The sequence below is a fragment of the Embiotoca jacksoni genome, unplaced genomic scaffold (assembly GCF_022577435.1).
Source record: "Embiotoca jacksoni isolate LCO1_2020_lvr unplaced genomic scaffold, fEmbJac1.0.p SCAF_9, whole genome shotgun sequence".
In the NCBI taxonomy this organism is placed as follows: domain Eukaryota; kingdom Metazoa; phylum Chordata; class Actinopteri; family Embiotocidae; genus Embiotoca; species Embiotoca jacksoni.
The window spans coordinates 5223898-5246857 of record NW_027185447.1 but is presented as its reverse complement, the minus strand read 5'-3'; the positions used below and the strand labels follow the sequence as shown (position 1 = coordinate 5246857).

At 39.8% G+C, this 22960-nt stretch overlaps 1 protein-coding gene across 1 annotated transcript in view; it reads right to left on the bottom strand.

Annotated features, from left to right (window-relative positions):
• The window catches only part of mgll (monoglyceride lipase), a 38945-nt gene extending 19685 nt beyond the window's left edge, over positions 1–19260 (bottom strand). Inside the window, exons 1-3 of the mRNA XM_069141592.1 lie at positions 18923–19260; positions 4825–4931; positions 434–570 (exon numbers count right to left, since the gene is read on the bottom strand). Of these exons, the coding sequence (XP_068997693.1) occupies positions 434–570; positions 4825–4931; positions 18923–19167 (489 nt within the window). The 5' untranslated portion in view covers positions 19168–19260. The remainder of the gene's footprint in view (positions 1–433; positions 571–4824; positions 4932–18922) is intronic.
• Positions 19261–22960: the final 3700 nt, after the last annotated feature.

Below are 22960 nucleotides of genomic sequence, written 5' to 3'. Positions count from 1 at the left end.
TACTCTTAGTTTATCCAGATTTCATTCTGGTCTGAGCAGCAGAACATCTCGCGCTCTGGGTTTACTAAAAGACAAACATGTGCCATTTCTCATTTAAATGTTACAATCTCAGAAAACCTCTTAAATTTGTGTCTTTTTGGTTTGAATGCTTGAAAAGGGCTCATCTTTCCATTTTATGCAGCTGTCTCTCACTCTGCGTGTCAAGTAGGACACACTGCACCAGCAGCTCAAGCATATTATGTAATTTCACACCAAACAAAAACAGGCCAACAAACCTGAACACGAGCGAGTGTTTCACTATCAGAGCTATTATTTAAATTAGAATGATGTGATTAAAACAAAACAAAACAGATCACAAAGATATCATCTGCAAATAACAGCAGAAAACTGTTTTGCTTATTCCAGGTGTTGCAGATCAGGGGAAGTTTCCTACCATGGAGTGGCCCACAATGAAGATGGGCAGGTCAGGGTGGCGGGACTTCATCAGGTCGACGTGCTGCAGGGAGTCTCTGATGTAAACCTGAAAGTCCTTGATGTTCATCCTGTCTCCTTCACTCTGGCCATGGCCAACTGTAAACGGAAAGAGAGAGGAAGAAGAAGAAGAAGAGAGATGTGTTAGTGAAGTGGCGCTGCTACTTGCACATTCTGTAATTTGATGATCTAAGACTTTTTTAATACCTAAAAAAGAAGAAAATAGTACACTTTATGGCAGAAGAGGCTGAAGTAACATTAGTCAAGGCTGTCCTATTATAGCTTCAATACAGGGTTAAAAACCACAATCACGGCCTCACAAGGTGTATCACCACAGCAGAGACCAGGCTATTTAACATAAAACCTGAACAGTGGAAATGGTCACAACTGTGAGAATATAAAAACATAAATAAAAACAATATCAAGGCTCAGAAAAAAATGACACTTCAAATTTGAATCATTTAGTTTTTACACCCCTTAAGGACTGTCTGAAACCACAAAGGAATATCAAAGGAAGATGACTGTCCAAAACACAGAGGGGGATTCAAAAGTAGTTTTTAGGTTGTAACTCCTTTCAGGATTTTGTACAAACCAGCGTTTGATACACTTTACTGTCAGGACACTTTCTCTCAGCGGTGGTGAAAAATGTATCCAATGCTCGTCTTTTCAAATCTCAAGACACGTGGATGAAAACTAGAAAGAGCTCAAATAGAGGATGACTAGAGGAAGAGACAGCAGTGAGAATAAGAAAGTGAAGCAGCAGAGAACAGAGGGATACGAGTGAGGAAGAGGAATAAGGAAGGAGAAGAGAGGAGGAATTGAGGGGATAAAAGGAGAGTGAGAAGAAAGAGGGAGTGGGTGGCAAAGCCAGTGACTCTAAAGGAGAGAAAATGAGAGGACAAGAGGGACAGGAACCTTTATGAGGACAAGAGGAGGAAGAATGGGAAGATTGGAAAGGGAGAATGAAAGACAAGGAGGTTAAGGATAGATTGGATGATGAGAGGAAGAAGAAAAATGAGGACGCAAAATGGAGAAACAAGTTAAGAGAAGAAAAAGATTAATCAAGAGAAAGAAAAGAGAAATGAGGAAGAAGAGAATATATATGTGAATGACAGATGGAGATGAGGGAAAATGTTTGAATATGTATGTACGTTTACATATATTATATGTGTGTTGTTCTGAAGCTTTCTGCAGCAGTAAGTGAGAGGTGAGGCAGGCTGCCATGGCAACCACCGAACCAATAACACCAGCTCTTAAACATTCCCAACATGTGCAGCTCGCACCTACTCATGTTCCCTCTTAATCTTAAGTGCGTCTGCATTTATAAACGTGCAGTGTGTGTCCTGTGTGTGTGACAGCGTCTTCACCCTCAGTGTTTCTCTGCTCGTCGATACCGAGGCGATCATCCCAGTGTGGAAATCAATGTTCAGTCACAGCAGCAGTGAGCGGTGGAGCGGTGCAAACGTCCGATCGATGCACACCAGACAACCCCCCTCATACGTCAGATCACAAGCTTCACACTCCACTGAATCCACATCTTTTGTTATTACACTCAATTAAACACACACACACACGCACTGTGAAACATTCACACATGAGCACACTTAAGTATTCAGACAAGTGAACATGCAGTATAAACACTGCAGAACGCCGATCCACTGCTGTGTGGTTGGAACAGCTGCAACGGACAAAAACCTGCCATGATATGAATGTTTTCTCTGTCTTTTTGTTTTTAATAATGAATTAAGAGTTGGTGATTATATAAAGTTAGCAGGAAATGTTCCATCTATAAAGCCTGATTAATGAGGTCATCTTGAAAACCCTGTTGACTAATGCTAATAAGAGCAATTGTGATGCAAATGCAATTTTGATTTTACTGACAACAAGAGAACCAAAGTCTCTCATAGTGTCACCATGTCCACAAGGATAGGGGGAGAAATGATTCAGCATATAGTATTGTAATATTTTGTGTGGCAATATCGTTAATTAATACGCTGACGCTAAGTATTCACATATGAATAAATGCATCATGTGCAGTTTACGACAATGTTGGTCAGTCTGTATGTTGACAGTGTCCTTTTTCTGACAGAGGACAACTTATTCCTCTAGGGACAGATTTTGCTATTGAATAAAAGGTAATAATCCACAATAGATTACACTAAATGTTATCGCAATAATCAACATGTTGCAAAATGTTGCATTAACATGGTATAGTGGCTTAATTATCCTGATAATAATGTATTGTGGGGCTTCTGGTGATTCACTCTTCTATTGTCTACAGGTACATGCCATAATACAAATTGGGCAATAGACAATGCACACAATAATTATTGATGCATCTCTTAGTTATTTTTTGATTAATGATTTAATTTAAAAGTGGTGAAAATTTCCCATTGACATTTCTTAAAGACCAAGGTGACGTCTATTATTTTTTTTTTAGTTCTTTTCTTATCAACAATCAAAATCCTAAAGATATTTCTTTCATATTCAAGAAGCTGAAATGAGAAAATGTTTTTGCATTTTTGCTTAATAAATGACTTGTATAAGTTAATTATCAAGTGTAGTTCATCAATTTTCTGCAGATTGACTACCTGTTTAATTGATAAATGGAGGCCTGAGTGAATCCTAATAAATGATTTGATGTGCTATGATTATCATTACATCACAATATGTACAGTACGTTGGATGATATTTACGATGTTCGATGTATATACTGATACACATGATGACTTCTTAATGTCTGGTATAACAAACTCAAACAAACAACAAACATTACAACATTTTTGTGACATCTTGGGGAAGTTTCTCTAATCGAGTCACACTTGTAGGAAAACAGCTTTTGCATGGACTGATGAGTTTAGAGAGTTTGCGAGCACTGAGCTAATTAAATATGAAAACGGCATAGTAATGACTTACATTTTCCTCATGTCATGAGAAGACAAACATTGGTGCTGCCAACTGCTCTGTTTTCTGTTCCTCTCACAAACAGTCTATTATTAATATTTCCTCACAGTCTGATGATAGAGTAATGTGGGCACTAACACTTAGGATATTAACTAACAACAAATGTCAGTCCACTTTGGTATACTATATTATAACAAATGATTAACCTGGCAGTCAATTCTTTAATTTATTGATCATTTTGTTTCCAACTGAAAACGGGAGCTGCATGAATGTATTTCACACAGTTCAAGTAATATAAATACCTGTCTGTATCCATCAGCCTGAATCCTGAATACATTTCTCAGTATTTAACAAAAAAGGAAACCATTTTTGTTTGTCATCTCGAAGTTTGCGATTTTGCTGTTAAATTCTGAGTTTGTTAATCAGTCACAATCAGGGAGATAACTGTAATTTGCAGGTCAATTTATAATTACTGTTAACTGGTAAAAAGATACAGTGTGAGCCAGTGTGCAGGGTGTGAATGAAAAAGACCAGAAAAGCCCTATAATTAGAAATAAAGAGACAGAACAGAAAAAAAATGAAAGAGGAAGAGTGAAAGATCTCAGCAGCTGAACTCTATCAAGAGCTGCCCCAGTGTGTGTGTGTGTGTGTGTGTGTGTGTGTGAGCAATAGATGAAAAACGAGTGTCTACAGGGACTTGTTCAGTTCAGTATTTGCCATTTAACTGTGAGTCACTGAGCAAACTGCTCCTGTGTAAGCAGTCATCCTCATCATCCACCCTTTTTTTTATGATCTCTAACAGCTCCTGATGGAGATCTCTACCTGTGTAAATATTTACACACTTCTTCAGCTGAGACTTCTCTGTCATCTTATTCTCAGTTTCTTCTGTTTCACTTGTAGTAGAGTTTACTGAAGGCGCATGCTGCTGTTTAACAGTGAAGCTCTGTTGCACAGTCACGAGTTCACGCATTCCTGCTGTATCTATGATGGAACAGTTACATGCTGCTGTAGGGTGCACAGTAAACGCCTCTGAGCACAGCTGGGGAGGAAATATTTCGCCTATAACACCTAACATTATATTCTATGCCTCTGTATCCCCTTCTGTTTCTATTCAAACCTTCTTTTAGCCCATTTTCTGTTTAAAGGATACATTTTGCCGGGAAAAAATTACGAAACATCAGCCAGGTTTTGTAAATATCAGTTTTGAAAAATGTACCTCGAATAGGCTAACTTGAGAAACTAGAAAAGTACATTTGTTTTCGGGTCTACAGTCGTGCCAGCTGCTCTGTGTAGCTGGCACATGCTTAGGTCAACATGCTAACATGTTCACCATGACAAAATGATTGTTTACCATGTTAACCTCACGAGATATTTCAGTCAGGGAACAAAGGGTGGACTGATTGACTAACTTTCAGCTACAACCCTGTAATATGAGTGTGTGTCCCTCACCGTGGTCGTGTGCGAACACCAGCAGGGACAGTTCCTTCAGTCTCTGTGCAATCTCATCGTACGGCCCACAATGCTCCCCGGCTCCATGGACAACAAACACCAGAGCCCTGAGAGGAGAAGAGAGAAGAGGAAAGGAAGTTAATTCAAGTTCAAACAGAGACCCACACTTGACCTCTTTTCTCCCTCTTTATCTCTCTCACACAAAGACAAACAAACCGAAAATGTTTCCTGGGAGTTCCACGCTTCCTCAATCTACTGACCAAGTCCCGTATAATTCTTGAAAATGGGACTAAAGCCCAGATCTTTACGTATGGAAGAAATCTCATGCGGTGATAATCTTAAAAAAGCTGACTGACAGGCTGTTGTGGAATTCTTAGTAAAAATACATATACGCATCTGCGCATCACTCATTTGACTGCATCTGTGTCTGTGTGATGGACAGAGATCGAGAGGAAGAATGATGGAAAAAAATGACAGATGAAGAGTGGCAGAGAAAGACAGGCGGAGAGCGAGGCAGATTGTGTTTTCAGAGATAACAGCTATCATCCATCTGGCGGTCTGCCTGCCTCGACACACCCCTGCATGCCCGACTCAAAACAGACACGGAGGGATCCAGTAAAACACAATGTGACCCATAAATATACTGAAAACAGCTGCAATGTTCCTGCTTTATTCCTGGAAGATTCATATCATTGTTCGGAAACTACAAACTTTGCTTTGGTTTTCCAAGAATATCCAACAATTGGAACAGAATTGTAATTTTTTTTTTTTTTTTTTTTTTTAAGAACAAACTCAGTGACTCACTTTAAAAGAGTGATTTATGGAGTGTTTACTCAAGAGGGCTGCAAGGGAAATAAACACTTTTGATTACATATCTTGAAGTTTTCCTGCTGGTTTGTGGCAAAATTCTTTTGAATGTGGTTGCAGAATTTCCAACTAAGTTTACCAAACCAAATTGTATATCATCTCAAATGTTTTACATTGTATTCCCTGAAGTGTCAGACTTGCATTTTTTTTTTTAGGTTTTTCATAGACTGCAGGATATATTTAAATATATATGTATGTAAGGGCTATCAGACCATAGTCTTCCGGTCTGAAGGTGTAATCAATGCAGATTTGCACTAATCACTAAGAGCCAATAGGGGCTGGCTCCAAAAAGCTCTTTTTCAAAAAATTATTCTCAGGGAATACACAGTTTATACATTTTTTCCACAAGTAATTATGGTGTCATTCACTAAATTCACTCCTTCCTATCATTGTTCTGGTGGACCTTCTGAAAACAAACACACAATTAATTCGATTTTAGGCCTCATAGAGAGCTATGTTTGGGGCGTACTTGGTTTGATTGACATGCCTGGGGTGCAGTCAGGTTACCCGTATAGGTGGACGTGCATAGTGTCCTCGGGTTCTCAGTCACCGGCCAAAATTGAGGCCTTAAAACAACAGTTCACAAACCAATGGGCGATGTCACACCAGGTTGTCCCTTGATCTTTACCATGGAGATTTCTTATGGGATTTACCGGCATGAGAATAATGCAAATTCCCAGCACTTGATCCTTTTACTAACATCTTCTCCAGTTTTGTTTGTTTCTTAATGCCAGTATCACAAAATGTTTTATGTTAATTAGCCTTGCAGTGAGCCAGTTGGGCAATCATGTCACTATCTACCTAGAAAATGTTAAGCATCTCCGCAGCCTCATTGCAGACTTTACATTTGCACACTTGTATTTAAGCTATTTCTCTCTAGCATGTAGAGGCTCAGTGCCCTGCTAAAACCTTTACTAAATATGACAAAGCAAACATTTTTCTTTCAAAATAAACTGCTGAAATCAAAAGGTAACAGGATGAGCTCCTGTTAATTTCAGCTTTTAATTCTGTTTCAGAGGTTAAGAAGTATCATAATAAAGTGAATTCTGTGAAATAGGGATTTTACTTCACACTTACTCAGAAAGAGATGTCTTTTGCTAATTAATAGTCAAGTCTGTATGCTCAGGTTGTTTTTTAGGTTTTACTTCTTCAATCAGTGCATATTAAGCAGCGGAGGAGCACGGAAATGCTCGAGTGTTCCCTCTTTCTCTGAGCAGCAGCAGCACTGAGAAGCCTATGAGAGCTTCAATCAGGAGCGGCAGACAATTAGCCCAAATGTATTCAGCGACTGAGGGAAAAGGGAACGAAGTGAAACAGGGAGAAAATGAGTGAAAGTGTGAGGCAAGCTGAGGAGCGGGGAGGTGTGTGTGTTCGAGGGAGGGAGGGGGGCATTGAACAGAAGTAGCTGTTCATCAGGCTTCATTAGCACATTTCACTGCTCATTCCCTCCTTTTTAGAAAGCCATCGCTGCGGGCTAAGACTTCCTCTGCACTCATTTTGAGCGTGCATGTGTGTCAATGAGTGTCTTTGTGTAAGAATAATGTTCTGTAACACACATGCAGAGGGGCAGCCGAAGATTAATGGGGCTAATCTGGGTTCACTGTAAAGACAACAGTACAGTGAACGACACAATAGTGATGTTCTGCCTTTCTCTCTCAGATTCTCTCCATCTGTCGTTCTCCAAATACCTCTGTGGTCTGTTGAACAATCTCTCTCTCTTCCTCACTCTGTCTTTTCTCCATCTTTGCTTCCTCTTATCAATACCAGCTCTGAGAGTGTCTGAGTTGTCAGAGAGATACGAAGAAAGTGACATAAAGGCAATACGTGTACTGACAGCTAACAGTAATGGATTTAAAGAAAGTTTCAAGGGTTTAATTATCAAACAATTGAGTCTTAACTGATGTCTGCATTCATGGAGCCCTGGGCATCTGACGACAAGTGACAACATTCAGGCATCATCAGTATGTTGGCTCCGTCGGGGAATACTTCCACTGTGCTGAAAGCGGTCTGGTAAAGCTCAAGAGGCGCTGGCTTGGAACAGATGTTATTTGACATTTTGAAACATTATTCCTCTACAAATACAAATCCTTCCTTCACCTGAGCGGACAAGTGCACCACTCCCAGTAAGCTGTGTCTTCACTACAGAAGGAGAAAATGTCAAATATTATTTAAACAGTTTCTAGGTACATTTTAGGCTAAAATAAGTCCTTCAAAATGTCCCCTGTATGTTGGGCACGAGGATGCCCAAGGTGCTGACGTCACCTTATCAATTATTAAAACAATTTTCTGCTGAAATAATAGAGTAAAAATGGTTTTAGTACCAGATATTTAGATGTATATTCAGCTCAAATAATGATGTTTAGAAGTGAACAGTATTGCATTAAAACTGGGAGCAGCTGCAAATGAACACTAAACCCCTTCAGTGGTTTCTAAACTAGTGAGTCGCGACCCAAAGGGCCATTTTGTCTGCGGCACTGATGAGTGCACGAACGCAAAATACTCGAAGGTAAAAAAGTCACTTTATTTTGAAGTCTACAGAATTTCTAGAGCTAAATGTTTCCCATGATGCAGCACGTGCAGTAGCCATTTGGTGTCAGTGTTGTCATAACGGTAACAACCAAAACGAACGTCATCACATCAATAGATGGCGCTCATTCAAGGATTTGAAAACAGGTTTAGGATTAGGTAAGTCTGACTTTATATTTCTTAGAGTTTTTAGAAGTGCACTAAAGCATCGTGTATTACTGCACTGTTTCTCTGTGAAATTCATTTAAAAGGCTCAAAACTTTGAGAAATTTGGGTTGCTACTTAATGACTAGGGAAAAATGTTGGTGCTGAAGCTTGACCAGTTGAGAACCACCGCTTAATCCTACAGTGTGGCTCATTCTCCCAAAGGCTTACTGTGTATTATCACTTCCATGATTAACCTTTGCTTAGAAATGTACTGATTATTTTAGCTGAAGTAAGAAGAAAATAGACTTCTTTTCTCATTATTTCTCTCCACTCTCACTTTTCTCTCATGGGAACTGGAGACCCACTTGTCTCTCACAGCATTTCAGTTTGCTGGAACAACATGGCTTATAACAAGCCTTATTAAAACACTTGGAGAGCCAGAGAGAGTTTGGTCCTCCCTCTCCCTCTCTACTCGGAGCTACTCCAAACAACCACAGGCCCTAAACAAAACGAAGACCTTAATCCCCTTAATGCAATGCTGACGTGTACTGTGAGATTATAGACCTCATAAACCTTCCAACTGGCTCAAATTCTCCCTTCATCTCCAACCGTGAAGCTTACAAGGAAAATAAATCTCCAGCTAGATGCATTTTAGGCATTTCTAGCTGGTAAAAATGAGGAATCCCAAAACCCTTGCACTGCAGCCCTGAAATGAAACTCAATCACTTTTCCATTACTGTGCTAGATCACCACAATAACAAGCAAACAGTATATATTTCCCATGGAGGACATTCTGACATGTCGCAGTGGGAAAAGCGAGGTGTAAATAATGTTGGCTGAATTCCATTTACTGCAGGTATTTTACTTTGTTCAGTGCAAGCTGGCTAACTTTCACACCGACATGTTTTAATAGAAAAGAGCCATCATTTATGTTACCTGCACTTTTTCATGAACACCAGTAAAGTGCAAAATTACCACTTGAACACAGACATAAAAACGACTGACCCAGAGTCACATAAAACTTTCCACCGTTCATTATTCTGCATTAATAAATTACAATTAAATGATGGATGTTCAGAGAGGACAGCAGCCTGCGGCAAGTGGAAGGTGTTAAATTAGTTTTTTCTGTCAATGTGTCCAGACTGGGCAGGAGCCACAGGACGAGAAAGACTGACTGAACTATGTTCATGTGATTAATTATGGTGTGTTTACAGATACTTGTATTACTCATGTTGTGGGGACATAAATCACAAAGTGGGGACTTGCCATCCTTTGGGGAACAAAAACAAAGTTCCCATAGTGATTAAACCATTACAAGACTATGTTTATGTAGCGCCCCTAGTGCCCACCAAGTGACAGTGCAGGAGATGCTAACATCAAGCTAAGTTCGATAGCAGTGTGCTTGAATAACTCACCGACCAAGTTACTATGAAGCTGAAAAGTTTACAAACTTATTTGCTTCACAGCAACAATAAACATATATACAGCACTGACTTTTGTATTGAAAAATAAAATAAAATAGAGCTCTTTCAAAAGTACAAATAAAATAGTGCAAAAATAATATTGTCCTGTAAATTGAAATCCTCAACCAGTGCTCCTTTAAATTAAGGATTAGGTAATCCAAAAATAAAGTTTAGTCCTTGTCCTCGTGTGTATATCGAAAGTTGAGTTTCCGGTCCGTGTGTGTAATGAATGTGTCATCCACTAGGATTGTTTCTTTTTTGTTCTACCCAGGTAGGTTTTATAGTGTGTGGTGGTTCTAAACTGGTGTTTAGATGAACAATCAATCAATTCAGATGTCCCCTGTGGACAGGTGCTACGGTTGGCCACACCGCGTCCCGGACTGTACACAATCTCGCTGGGCTCGGCTCGCCATCCGGGAATCTTTCAGGTTCTATCTGTATCTTAAAACCAATCTACACAAACAGTGCAGACTAATGAATTATTCTGTTCGTTTCCTGTTTCTAACATGAGACCTCATTAACTTCTTTTTCTCATCTTTAACACCTTATAGTGTATAACCAACTGCTAAGGATATACTTAGGTTATAATGAGTTGAATTACTATGTCATACAAAAACTGTCATTTTAACGTTGATAAATGAATTATCTTTCATACTTTAAATTTGTAACATGTCCTTTCATAACTTTTATACATCCTTTTATCACATTACATTTTAATATGAACATGAACTGAAATATTACCCACTTAACACACGTATTTGACAAACAAAATTGATTCAACTACAGTGTAACTGCACTGCAAATCATTACAGTGGGTTAATTATTAGGTTTAGGTTAAGGTCAGGGTCGGGTAGGTCCCCAGGAAATTAATGTGAGTCAGTGTAATGTCCTCTGGAAGCTATTGTGTCTGACCAACATTAGCATCTCTTAGCTGGTTAGTGTATTAGCAGTTATCTCACAAAGTCACCAACTAGCCCAGTGAGCAGTAATCATATATGTGATAGAAGATGTGGATACTAAACTGAAGGATGACACCAAGTCATTTCCGTAAAAACTAATTCTCACAGAGCTCAAAAGCCAAAAAAGATTTCCATTGTCTGAGTCCAGATCGTCCTCATTACTGTTTTGTCCAGCTCACAGATTTTACATTGGGATGACATCACAAATAAAAGTCACTTTTCTGGGTTCTGGGGAAGTTTTATAACGATAACATCTCCATGGATTAAAAAATTCACTAAGAAGGAGTATAAGTGAACTTTTCACTCCGTGTCCTGTTTTACAGTCTTTTATAATGGTGGTCTTTAAGGGAAATTATTTGTGCAATGCTTTGTTTAAGTACAATACAGCAAATCACCACTGGGACAGATTGGCAGTAAGGCTAAGTGGCTGTACTATATGCAGCTCTCCTAACACATCAGTGGTACAATGCATTTTGCACTATTAACAATGTTACATCACAGTCACCTGGAATACAGTGGGACATAACACATGGAGATTTCACTGTAACTAAAGTCTGCTTCATTCAAGACTTTTCAGTCCTGTTTAAGACACCTTCAGACTGTGTGTGAGTCTGTAAATCCCCAGGTGATGGAAGGATGTTATGCACTTGGAGCAAAACAAAATGGATATGACAAGAGAGGAACAATGTGACAGGTGGAAAATGCCATGGAGAGAGGGGGAGAGAGAAAGAGAGTGACAAAACGGTGTGGAAAAGGATGCTAGAAATGGGGAAGTCTTTAGACAGTAGAACGTGTGAGAGTGTGCTCTGCAGAAAAGAAAACACGAGAGAGGAAATTGCTGTGTGACGAAGAGAAATGGAGGCAGACAGACGGCAGGAAGCCGCAGCAGGAAGGTTTACACAAATGAAAACAAAAACGTCAACCAAAAAAGATTCTTCTGTACAGAGAAACGTTACAGACTCCTTTTACCAGCTCATCTAAAATACAAGCTGAACATTTTTCTCTGTTGCACAGTGCAGCTCTCAATACAGCAGAGCTCAAGGACTTTGCATTTGTAGAGAAATGAGCAAAAATGAGGAACAATCAATATCTAATTCCAGCAATGGTGACAGTGCATAATTTAAAGGCCTTGTCGGCAAGGTTTAACCAGAAGCCTTTTTCAGACTGTGTTGCCAAAAAAAACCACATGAAAGGCCAATCAGAGTTCTACAGATACATCTCAGTCCGAACGCTCAGATCAGATTCTTGTGTCACTTAAATGCGACACACAATGACGGCGTCATTTTCATAGAGGCAGAGAATCGATGCTACCACCAGCTGAGAGCTATCAGAGAGTGAGGATTTTGGCTCAATGGAGGACAATGAGAACAACAGTCTGAGGACAAACGGCAACGTATACTGTCTGCTGACACTTTGCTTCCACATTGGAAAGCCACGTCACCAGCGTAGCTACATGTACGTCATTACGTCAAACCCATGCAAATAATTAGTGATATCTGAACACACCAAATCCGATTTTCTCACATCCAAATAACAGTACGTCAGTCTGTCCTAAAGATCGCATTTGAGAAAAAAAATCTGATTTGCCGGCAGTCTGAAAATAATGCCACAGTACATCTGCTAACTGTCTGCGTTCCCGTTGAAGAAAGTCAACACAACATCAAGAATGAGTTCCGCACCAAAAGCAGGACTTCATATCTCCATCAGCTGATGTACAAACTCAGAGTTCAATGCTGTTTCTCCACCTTACACACAAATTACACAGAAACTACAGCAACACATGAAGGACAGGAACAGTATGTTATATCCTCCTCACATGTAGCTCCTATATTTAGACCACTGTTGACCTCTAATTGTTTGGGACTGCACATACTTCATATTCATGGTTCCTCATACATATAAATATTTCCCCTTTTGTATAATACACAACATCAAAGAATAATAGACTTCTTCTGATAAACTGCTTGCACTTCCTGTTGAATCTAAACTCTTTCACCTTTTTTCTTCTTTGCACCTTTGTACTATATGTTTGTACAACCCCTTAACTCTTTTTTTATGTAACAGTGTACTGCATGACGACTTTTCTCACAGGCATAATCAAATCACCTAATATATTCTGGTATTTTAGCCATCTGGATAGCAGTAGAAATCCTTAAAATGATCCCTAGCTGTAAATAAATAACTATACAGAACACCTTAACAATTATTTCTCCTCTCATGTGGATAATCTGTGTCTTACTCTAATGTAAAAGCTGTTGCTGGTGATGCGGGAATCAGTACTTACTGTTCACTAACTGATTTATAGGCAGTTCCTCTGTGTCTCTTTTCCATATTAATTTGCAGTAAATTATCTGAGCTGGAACCTGGAATCACCTACTCAGTAGATTTTTATGGGAATACAAGTGAGGCTCATATTTTATGCGCTGAATAGTAATTCTGCCATGATTTGCCCCCAGGTGCAAACACGAAGGGAAGCATTACGGGGCTTTTGTCTTTGCAAAGTATCTTTCACAGACCCGGTGGAAGTGAGCAGCAGGGAAATGAAACAGTCTGACACAACGAATACAAACGTGAGAGGAAAGTCGTCCAGACACCATCGGTTAAAGTGTTGATAACAGCGTGACCCATTTACACAGACCGTGTGTGAGTGTCTGAGGCTGTCATTTGTATACGGAGATAATAAAGGTGTGCAGTGAAGTTATAATTGCAAGTGTGTGTTTGTATGTGTGTGAATGTTATACTCGTCTCCATGTGAGTTCAAAGTCCCGATTAAACATCTATTGAAAGATCTGTCAATTATTCTTGATGTTGCTGCATTCTACCCCTTTACCTTCCACCTACTTTCAAATGAAAGGACCTTTCAGGAACCTGTGACCTGAGCCCTTCCTCATCTCAACCAGAAACATTTGAAATAAGACTGATGAAGTGTTTCCATATTTGCAGATGTTTTACTGCTACATTGTTCAGACTTTTTGGTTTTGTTATGTAATTCGTACTAAATCTAAAACTTCTAAACAACATGGAGAAAAAAATAAAAGCAGAAAGGTTTGTCTGTTCTTCCTGATTCTACATCTATATTCCTCCTGCATCATCTATGAAAACAACCAACAGCCTTATGTTAAATGACAATTTAGGGAGCCCCTTAAGGGTCACTGTGAGAATGTTTTGAGGACTACTTTTGCGTTCCCTTGCAATAGAAAATCAATGGAGAATCAATCATGCAGAGCTTTAAGTCTGGTTGTAACCTAAAGTATTGTTGGTAAAATGCTTCAAAGGTACATTTCATTGCTTTTTACACATCTAGACCTGTCCGGGGCTCTGAAACAATTGGCCCTTATCATTTAGAGCATTTAAATCATGAGAAAAATCATGTTATAAAAACATTGAACAGATAAGGTGACAGTAGTAAACTCAACAAATATCCAATAAATGATTTCCAGTAATTCCAGCTGACGCTTATCTGTACCCAAAAGGTGCGTCACAACAAAAATCAATATCAGTAGGGTTATTCTGATGTTTTGCACACTCAGTGTAAAGTCAGCTATTCAGGCTACTGTCCTTATCCAATGTTATTACTGTCCTTTTATGGACAAACAAGCAGGCAATATTTGTCCTGAATTTAAATTTTTGAAAGAGCTGCTGGAGGACAAACATGTGACTGAGGTGGTTTTTAATCCGACTCCTGCAGTCATCTGCTGTTGTTTCACTGTTTTCTGATAACATGTATCTGAGGCACATTGTCATGCAGATTGTATTCGATACATTCAGGTTACAAAGAGGCCATCATGGCATGTTTGAAACATTTTGTTCCACCAGCTACGGATTACCAAATACCTTTTTACCATTTTACTTGGATGACGAGTCGACGGTTGAATTTATGCTGAGATCAAAGAAGCTAGCTCCTACTACAAGTATGCTTCTCTTGTAATTGGGTTCTTATTTGCTTAATGGGTGCAGGTGCTTTCCTGTCCTTCTGGTTTTAAAGCTGTTGACTCAAACAGCCCTGCTCGTTTACACAAAGGTCACACTGGACACACTTTGCATGGGTCCTTCCCACCCACACAGTGTGGGATTTCATTTTAAACCGTCTGCTTTTTTTTTTTTTTTTTTGCCAAACAAACACTCCAGGCAATATAGTGTCTGACCTACAGGTATCTGAGTCAATAATGGATACCACCACATCATAACTTTAGTGGTGTTGTGTGATGTTTGAAGAGGAGAAGAAGAAAAATAGAAAAGGACTTCACCTCAAGTCAAAGCTCTGGCTTAACTGGCAACTACGCTAATCAATAAATTGTTTATTTTTAATTTTATCAAGAAAAACAACGAATCAAACATTTTCTGCATCTCCGCAGTTAGGATTTACTGCTTATCTTTGTCTGGTGGTAGAGTCAACTGACATCTCTGAGTTTTGGTCTGTTGATGGCAGTTGAGCAAAGCAATAACATCACTTTATGCTTCATAAAAAATATATATATTTTAGTTTTTTTGAGCACTTGAGTAAAGAAAAGACTTCCTGCAATATAGTAGGATATTATCAGAAGTCCCTAAATTATCACTCATTACCGTTATGCATGATTTGTATTCATAATCATCCATCACTATAAAAGCTTTTGGGATGTTTTCAGAGTTTGAGTTGTTGCTCCCCGGCTGCTGCTTGAATAAACTGTCACATCTCCTGCCTGGAGTTTCCTTTGATCATCAGACCTCATCACTGCGCCAGCTGCACTGTGGATATATGAAACTATTCTTATCACAAAAGGGAAAGAGACAAATGCTCCCACTGTTTTCAGAAATAACCTATAAGTCTAAAATTAATTCATCTTTCCACAGAGAACATTTCAGAGATAGTTCTGTTTAAACTTCCTATCTCCTCTTCATTGCAAATATAAACACTTTTTAATCTAAACTCTTTTAATGGGTTAGAGCCAGATGTTTCTGGCTGAGCTGCATCAACAGATTCATAAATGAGTTTCTTACATGCTGTGTGACTTTGTGTTAAATTACTAATCTGACTGCTGCAGTGAGTGGGCAGCGATTAGTTTGTGGTTCCATCATCCAGATCGCAGAAAACTAGTGTGAAACGTGAGAGTTTGTGTGATACGAGGTGAATATTAGAGAATTTCTTAAGCGTGGGCCGGACGACAGACAACAGGCGGAGTGTGTCGCTTTGTGCTCAGCAGTAATACAGATCACAGTCTGATCTAATGATAAACAAACGCATATTAAAGCCAATGAATCCTCCTTTGGATGGACCGGTCTGATGGCTTTCGGTATATCCAGTGAGCCCTCCGTCAATATGACTGGAGGTGGGGATGTGATTTTACCGAACAGCTTCTGTTTTGTCAACATATAAAACCTGCAATGAACCTCCTTCACCCAGCGCAATGGAGCTAAAAGCATTTTATATGTCTGTGGACTCAGTTTAGAATTTAAACACCCCGTAAAAGTTTAAAGGGAGCTTCTGAGGTTTTCTCACTTTGGTAAAGTATGAGTTTTTCATGGTAATGCTGATTACAGGGCGATGAGACTGTTAGATTTGAATCCACTGCACACAAAACAAGAGCAAAGTGTCTGCAGCATCAATACACAACACTGTATCAGACTATAAACACATCAGAATGCACATTACATGGACTCTTGAATGTGCCTCTGCCTGCATGCATTTTTAGCGTGCCCATTGGCTGGCCTTCAGTGAGAGAACTCTTATATAAGCCATCCAAGGCTTTAGCTTCAAAACAGTTACAACAGAGGATTCAGTTATTTTAATCCCGCATTGATTCAGGTTTTTACTTCCACTATAGAGCTGTGCGATGTGGGCCGAAAAGATTATAATGATATTTCAGGATATTTCTGCAAGAATGATATTTTTGACAATATGACAAAAATACTTTCTGATTAATTTCAAGAACAACAAGATACATGCTACAGTCAATAAAAAGGTAAGAGTTCACCTTCAACTAGTCACAAAAACATATTACTGTGGTAATATGATCTTTTGTAACCGAACAACTTCCAATCGACTGAAGTCGCTGAACTAACTCCTCCACTGCGGAGCCACTTTCAGACATGCTTGTTGCTGCTGTGCATAAATTACACACATCATTACTTTACAGTGCATGATGGTATGATGTCATTGTGTCAAGGAGTCAGAATATTGCTTCATTATCACAACATGAATTTTTAAAACCCTATTAAAATTGATACTATTAATGTGAATGATACAATATGAGACACCCCTAACTTCCACTTGATTTGCTGGTAAAAAAAATTAAGCTGATGTGATGAGTCAATCTGACGGTTTTCATTATTTGGTTTAGTAATGACTTTGGCAGAAAGAGCAGCAGACATTTGAGGAGTTAGTTATAGATTTCCAAGACTCTTTGTATCAAGGTTTCAGTATATGAACATAAATCTACTTGTGCACCATATGTAGATTTTGCTCCTGTGTGTGGACACGGGTCTGGGAAAGAGCTTCTGTGGGACAACAGTGAGGCCTTTAGCAATTATAAGGTCCAATGTTTGTCAGCACAAAACCAGCTACGGTGATAACACAAAAACATCACCTCAAGGTTTGCTACTCATACACAGATACTGCTTATTTATGTTGATGTACAAGTAGCCACATGTACAAATACAGAATAAATCAAGAGTGACTGCAGCATAAATAGACACACGTATACACATCATATTGTAAACTAAGAGACACAGTTTATGGCACAATTACACAGCACAGGCACAAACACACTGCCATTTAATGAGTCACTACTCTACTCAGATGTGTGAGCCTGTGTGTGTGTGTGTGTGTGTGTGTGTGTGTGTGTGTGCGTGCGTGCGTGTGTGTGATCAGAAGTGTCTTGATTCCAGATGTTTTGTAGGACTCCAGTTTGTAGCTTGTAAGCAAGTGTTACATCTGCGTCTTTTTTCATGGGCCGCCGCAGCCACATGTGCAGAGAATGCAGCGGATTTAAAAAGGCTGAGAGCGCATAGCAGAAGGGGGCCTCTAACAGCACGCTGTGGAAAATATCACTCTTAAACCAGTCAGAAGTGTGTTTTGTTTTCTGATAAACTCGACCCAATAATCATGTCTTTTTGGCCACGAGGCAACGGTGCCATTTACGCTCTGTCACACACCAGAATGTCGGATGAGTCAAGATTTCAGGCCTTTTGCGAAATGAACTACGAATGTTAAATGGTGTTGAGAACGAAATCAGGAAACACCCTACACAAGGATGTCTGACCACTGGGGGATGTTTCATAACCAGCATTTCCTCATGCTTTAAGAGTTAAGTTTTAAAAGTGAAAGCTAATCTAGATTTACGCTCATAGTCAACACAAAAATATAACTAAGTTTGCTTTTTCACTGCAGCTCAGACTCAGGTTGTTACATTTGGGTCACGGACTCCCACGATTTTTATGAACTAGTTAGGAATTTGTCAAATGTTGAAGATTTGCCTTTGAAAAGCTGAGACATGCACGTAATAATCCAACAAAGTCACGCTTTAATTTATTCAGTGGGCCCACTGTGAAACAGAGTCACTGGTGAGGTGGTCACCACCATGAGATTAACATAATTAGAACATGTTTTGATTGAATATGGGTCACACAGAGACTTAACTGTCTGTTTTTAGTGATTTCTTTGTCAGTTTGCACAGCTCTTAGAGTCAAGCTACTGATTGTGCTCCCATATGATGAATAAAATAAGAATAAAATGTCAGTTTTCTTGTGAATTTTCAGGTGACAGCACATGGGAGATGGAGGGTGCTGATTGGAGAGCTGTTTAACCAGTCACAGAGCTGATCTGACTCCTGGGCGGTTGTTTGAAAGTGAACCCCAACTTGACAAATAAATTATTAAGTGTACCTTGAGAGTTGGTTCTACTCTGCAGCACCAGTAGGATGTGCTTAACAAGATTAACATGTAGGGCCCCAGAAAGTTGTAGTCATCACGTGACTCCAGGACTGAAAACAACCACGTGGATAGGATTACTTGCAGCAACACAGAATTATTTTAACAGCACTAAAAATAAATGCAGCTCCAATTGGCTGCGCTTCATCTCACACACTGCACACAAACACTCATAGAGAGAAACAGAGTCATGTTCCGCTAGTTTTTCCTCCACTGAGGTCCACTGACCTTGGCGGGCCGGCGGGCTCCCAGTAGCGGCAGAACAGGTGCAGTCCGTCGGCGTTGACGATGTGCTGCAGGTCGGTGTAGGGGACTCCCTGCGGGCTCCGCCGCGGAGCAGCTCCCGGCTCGGGCATGGAGGGGTCTGCAGCAGGGGAAAAGACACGGAGCAGCGGTAACACCACGTCGCTGCCGTAGAGGTAGCAGCTGAAGCCGGCGACGAGAAGGCAGGTTGCGGTGGTAACTGCGTGCATTGTTTTTTTTCGGGCTGTATGTATATTCGAGCGTGTGTTTAAGCGTGCATCGCTGATGACAATGTATGGAGGTCTGGATATCCCGGACGTAATCCTGAGCTGAACACACACGCACACACATACACATGCACGCACACACAAACGGAGGCAATGTTGTCAGAGCGTCCGCAACGACCGGCGTGACGTCACGAGACCATATGCGCTCTCTCTCTCTCTCTCTCTCTCTCTCTCTCTTTTTCTCTACAATATACACAGTTATAAGTTCCTTATATCTCACACAAAAGCTTCACTATTCTGTAATGAAACACAAATAATGATAAGATGAGATCATTTTTTTTAAGTGTGCTTCCTTATTTCATTATTACAAACTGTTTACTCTGCTATTTCTATCTCACATACACCTGTCTTTTGTATACAAACACTGAGCTGGATCACTTATAATGTCGCTGTAAAAGCAAATAGGAGCGACCAGGTATATGGTATATGGGAGCTTAATTTTTTAGATATAATTCCCAAGCTTTTATAGAAACTAGATTTGTGTACTGCAAATGGCACAAATTCAAACCTCTGTAAGAACATCACAGACCTTGCTTTTATCTGTTCGTAAAAATAAAGACCCCGTTGTCTCTCAGCTTTTGCAGCTTATTTGCTGTATCAGTGGCAGATCCCATCTAACCTCTTAACTGATCTGACTGGCTTACTTTCCTTTCTTTGAGACCTCAGCAGATGTTTTTCTAAGACAATAACAGGTACTCCTCTGGCAGTCTTTCTTTTCTACCGCCTGTATGTTCTGTGAAATTACAGAACTACGTGTTTGTAGGGGAGAGTTGTAAGACTCTTTTCAGATGTGTCATAACAACAACAACAACAACACCCCACCCCCCACCACCTCCACACACACACACCCTTTTGTCATTGTTTAGTGGTTTGCTATTCGCAGGGGGAAAATGTATTACATTTAACTGCAATCATATACTGTAAGTAGTACTAAACAAACAAAAAAATAGTATTGGTCCAAAAAAATTCACTTTATACCTTAAAATAGTTGTTTTTTTCTCCTCTATGAAATCTGCATGAGCCTGTTTACAGCCTTGACAATCACCAGATATGATCAAATAACTCCTATCTTATTCCTGATTGGACAAATTGGTGGTTACAACCATACCCGTTCTCCCTTGCTTTTGATTTCTTTTTGAAAAATAATCTTTCTTTCAAGTTATTTCTATTTCTCTGCTTCAAAATTTTGCAAAGGTGATGGATGCGCACAAACACATGCACATGCACATGCACAAAAACACACATACACCAATTATCTTTCTTCTGCAACACAGGCGCACAACTCCCCACCCCCTTTTCTCTTTCTCTTTCTCTCTCTCTCTCTCTCTCTCTCTCTCTCTATCTATCTATCTATCTATCTATCTGTCTGTCTATCTATTGCATCACCCATGAGGTTTCTCTGGCATCAGGACCAGCTGAATCCACAGTACATCCATAGCTTCCGTGGTGTTAATGGAATGCAGCATTACAATGAAATGTCTGTTTGTGTGCGCGCGTGCGTGTGTGCGCGCGCGTGTACTACCTGGCACACACCGTCGCAGGTAAAAAATAGCCCGCTGTGAAGCTAATTCCTGAAGTGATCGGGTGTCGCCTTTCAGGTTTAGTGACCTGACCGCAACCAGCTCGACCCTTTTCTTTTATAGAACCGTGATAATTATAGTCAATTAAAAATATGCGTAAACTATAGATGGCTGCCTGTTCATGTTTGACACATCATCGAACCGATGTTGTTTCTATATGAATTCCCATCATCAGGATTTGTGTCAGCCAGTTTTGGCGAGCTGGATATCAAAATGCGAGCCGCATATGACAGAATCTTAACAGAGCGCATGAATAACTCAAGAGAATGACAGTGAATCATTTGCATCACACGTGGAAATAATCGTTATCACAATGAGCTCGTGTGGATGGATCATTATTGGAAAAGGCTCACAGCATGCGTGCGCAAAACCTCCCTTTTGTTTCCATGTGTGCTGCAAACATTTCCACTTTAATGCACTGGAAAAAGACTCCACATATCCTCACTGGACGAGAATTGGAGAGCGGCTCACTTGCAGGAAGAAGAAAAAAAAAAAAAAACGATTGTTATTTAAGTGTTTCTAATTAAGCTGGTATTAAAGCCTTGAAATGAATCGATTCATCTGCTTTGGCTGCTGATATCGATGCCAGTGCGTGTAGTAGTGGATATGCGCTCTAACAATATATTAAAGTCTGTCTGAATTGCCAGAAATGCTGCATGTGCAAATACACTTGCAAGACAAGTTACGCTGATTAAAAACCAGAAGGATATAGAGCTGTGGCTGATGGAGATTAAATAGTACCCTATCCATATTGTCCCGCGCGTAATGCAGACGTATCACAGGAGTGTTAAAAGAACATTATAGAGATGAAACTAACCTAACAGGAACGTCTGCAGCGAAGTTTCAGCTCCAATCTGTCTCTCCCTTTTCCCCGTCTCTCTCCGGTATACGCGCTCCTCTCGCCACCCGCCAAGTGAAGAATGCAGTCGGCGACGTTTGGGGAGAAACTAAATAAGTATTCACACACACACACACACACACACACACACACACACACACACACACACACACACACACACACACACACACACACACACTCACTCACTCACTCACTCACTCTCTCTCTCTCTCTCTCTCTCTCTCTCTCTCTCTCTCGCTTGCTCACACACACGTGCGCGCACACAAACACTGATACACATTTTTCCCAGAGGAGATTCAGCTCTTCCCTCTTTTGAGCCTCATTCACTGTTAAAAAAAAAGACATGGTTGAGTCCACATGGTTCACATTTATACTTACCATACCACTGATATATATATATTTTAATAATAGCACCATCAGTCTCTCTCTCTCTTTAAAGTAGGCTACTTTCATCTGATAAGAAAAAAATCTTCTCAAAAAAAAAAAAAAAAAGGGTTATAAGCTCAGGCATTTAAGACTGCTTGGTTAAATCAACATAAATATATTTTTCATCCTGACTAGTTGAGAAATCTGTGTACACAAATGAAATGTTCTATGATGAATAGCATATGATTGCAAAGTAAAATGAGAAGAGTGAACGTTTCAAAATGTTAAAAGAAATCAGCTCTGATAGAGGAAATGATTTCAATACATTTGTTAGCCCTAAAGGATGCAACCAGTGCGTTGCAGAGAGAAACAAATGGAAACCCAACTTTTGTTTGCTTTCAAGAAAACTTGACAGGCCTCCTTCAGTTGATTTGGCAAACTTGTAAACAGTAGCCTGTTTACATTTACAACTGACATACATATTTGTGTTTCTAGTCACCTAAACTGTGTAAGTCCAATATTCACTCTATTAACTCTGGTTTTGGTCTCCACCACCTCCTGAGAAAAATATGGGGTTCCTTTGCTGCTAAATGCTCTGCTATCCTCTGCTAATGGCTTCTCTTTTCTCTGTTTTCCATTCATTTATGGTTGTAGATGAGGCTGATAGAACAATGAACCAAAACATCAAAGTAACACAGGTTAGTATCATGGCAGCATGTTTTTTCTACGCCTGACATTGGCTTTGCGCAAATCAGAGACACACATGATAAATGTCACGCGACAGAGGTCAAAAGAAAAAAAGCACAAAGCCACCGAAGTCCTTATAAGAAGGCTGAAAGGGTGACAGAAGGCATAAGTCATGAAGTGTCATGTCAAGGTTGGACTGAAACCCTGGCATGCAGGAGTCCTGAAGGAGTTCAAGTCCTGAAGA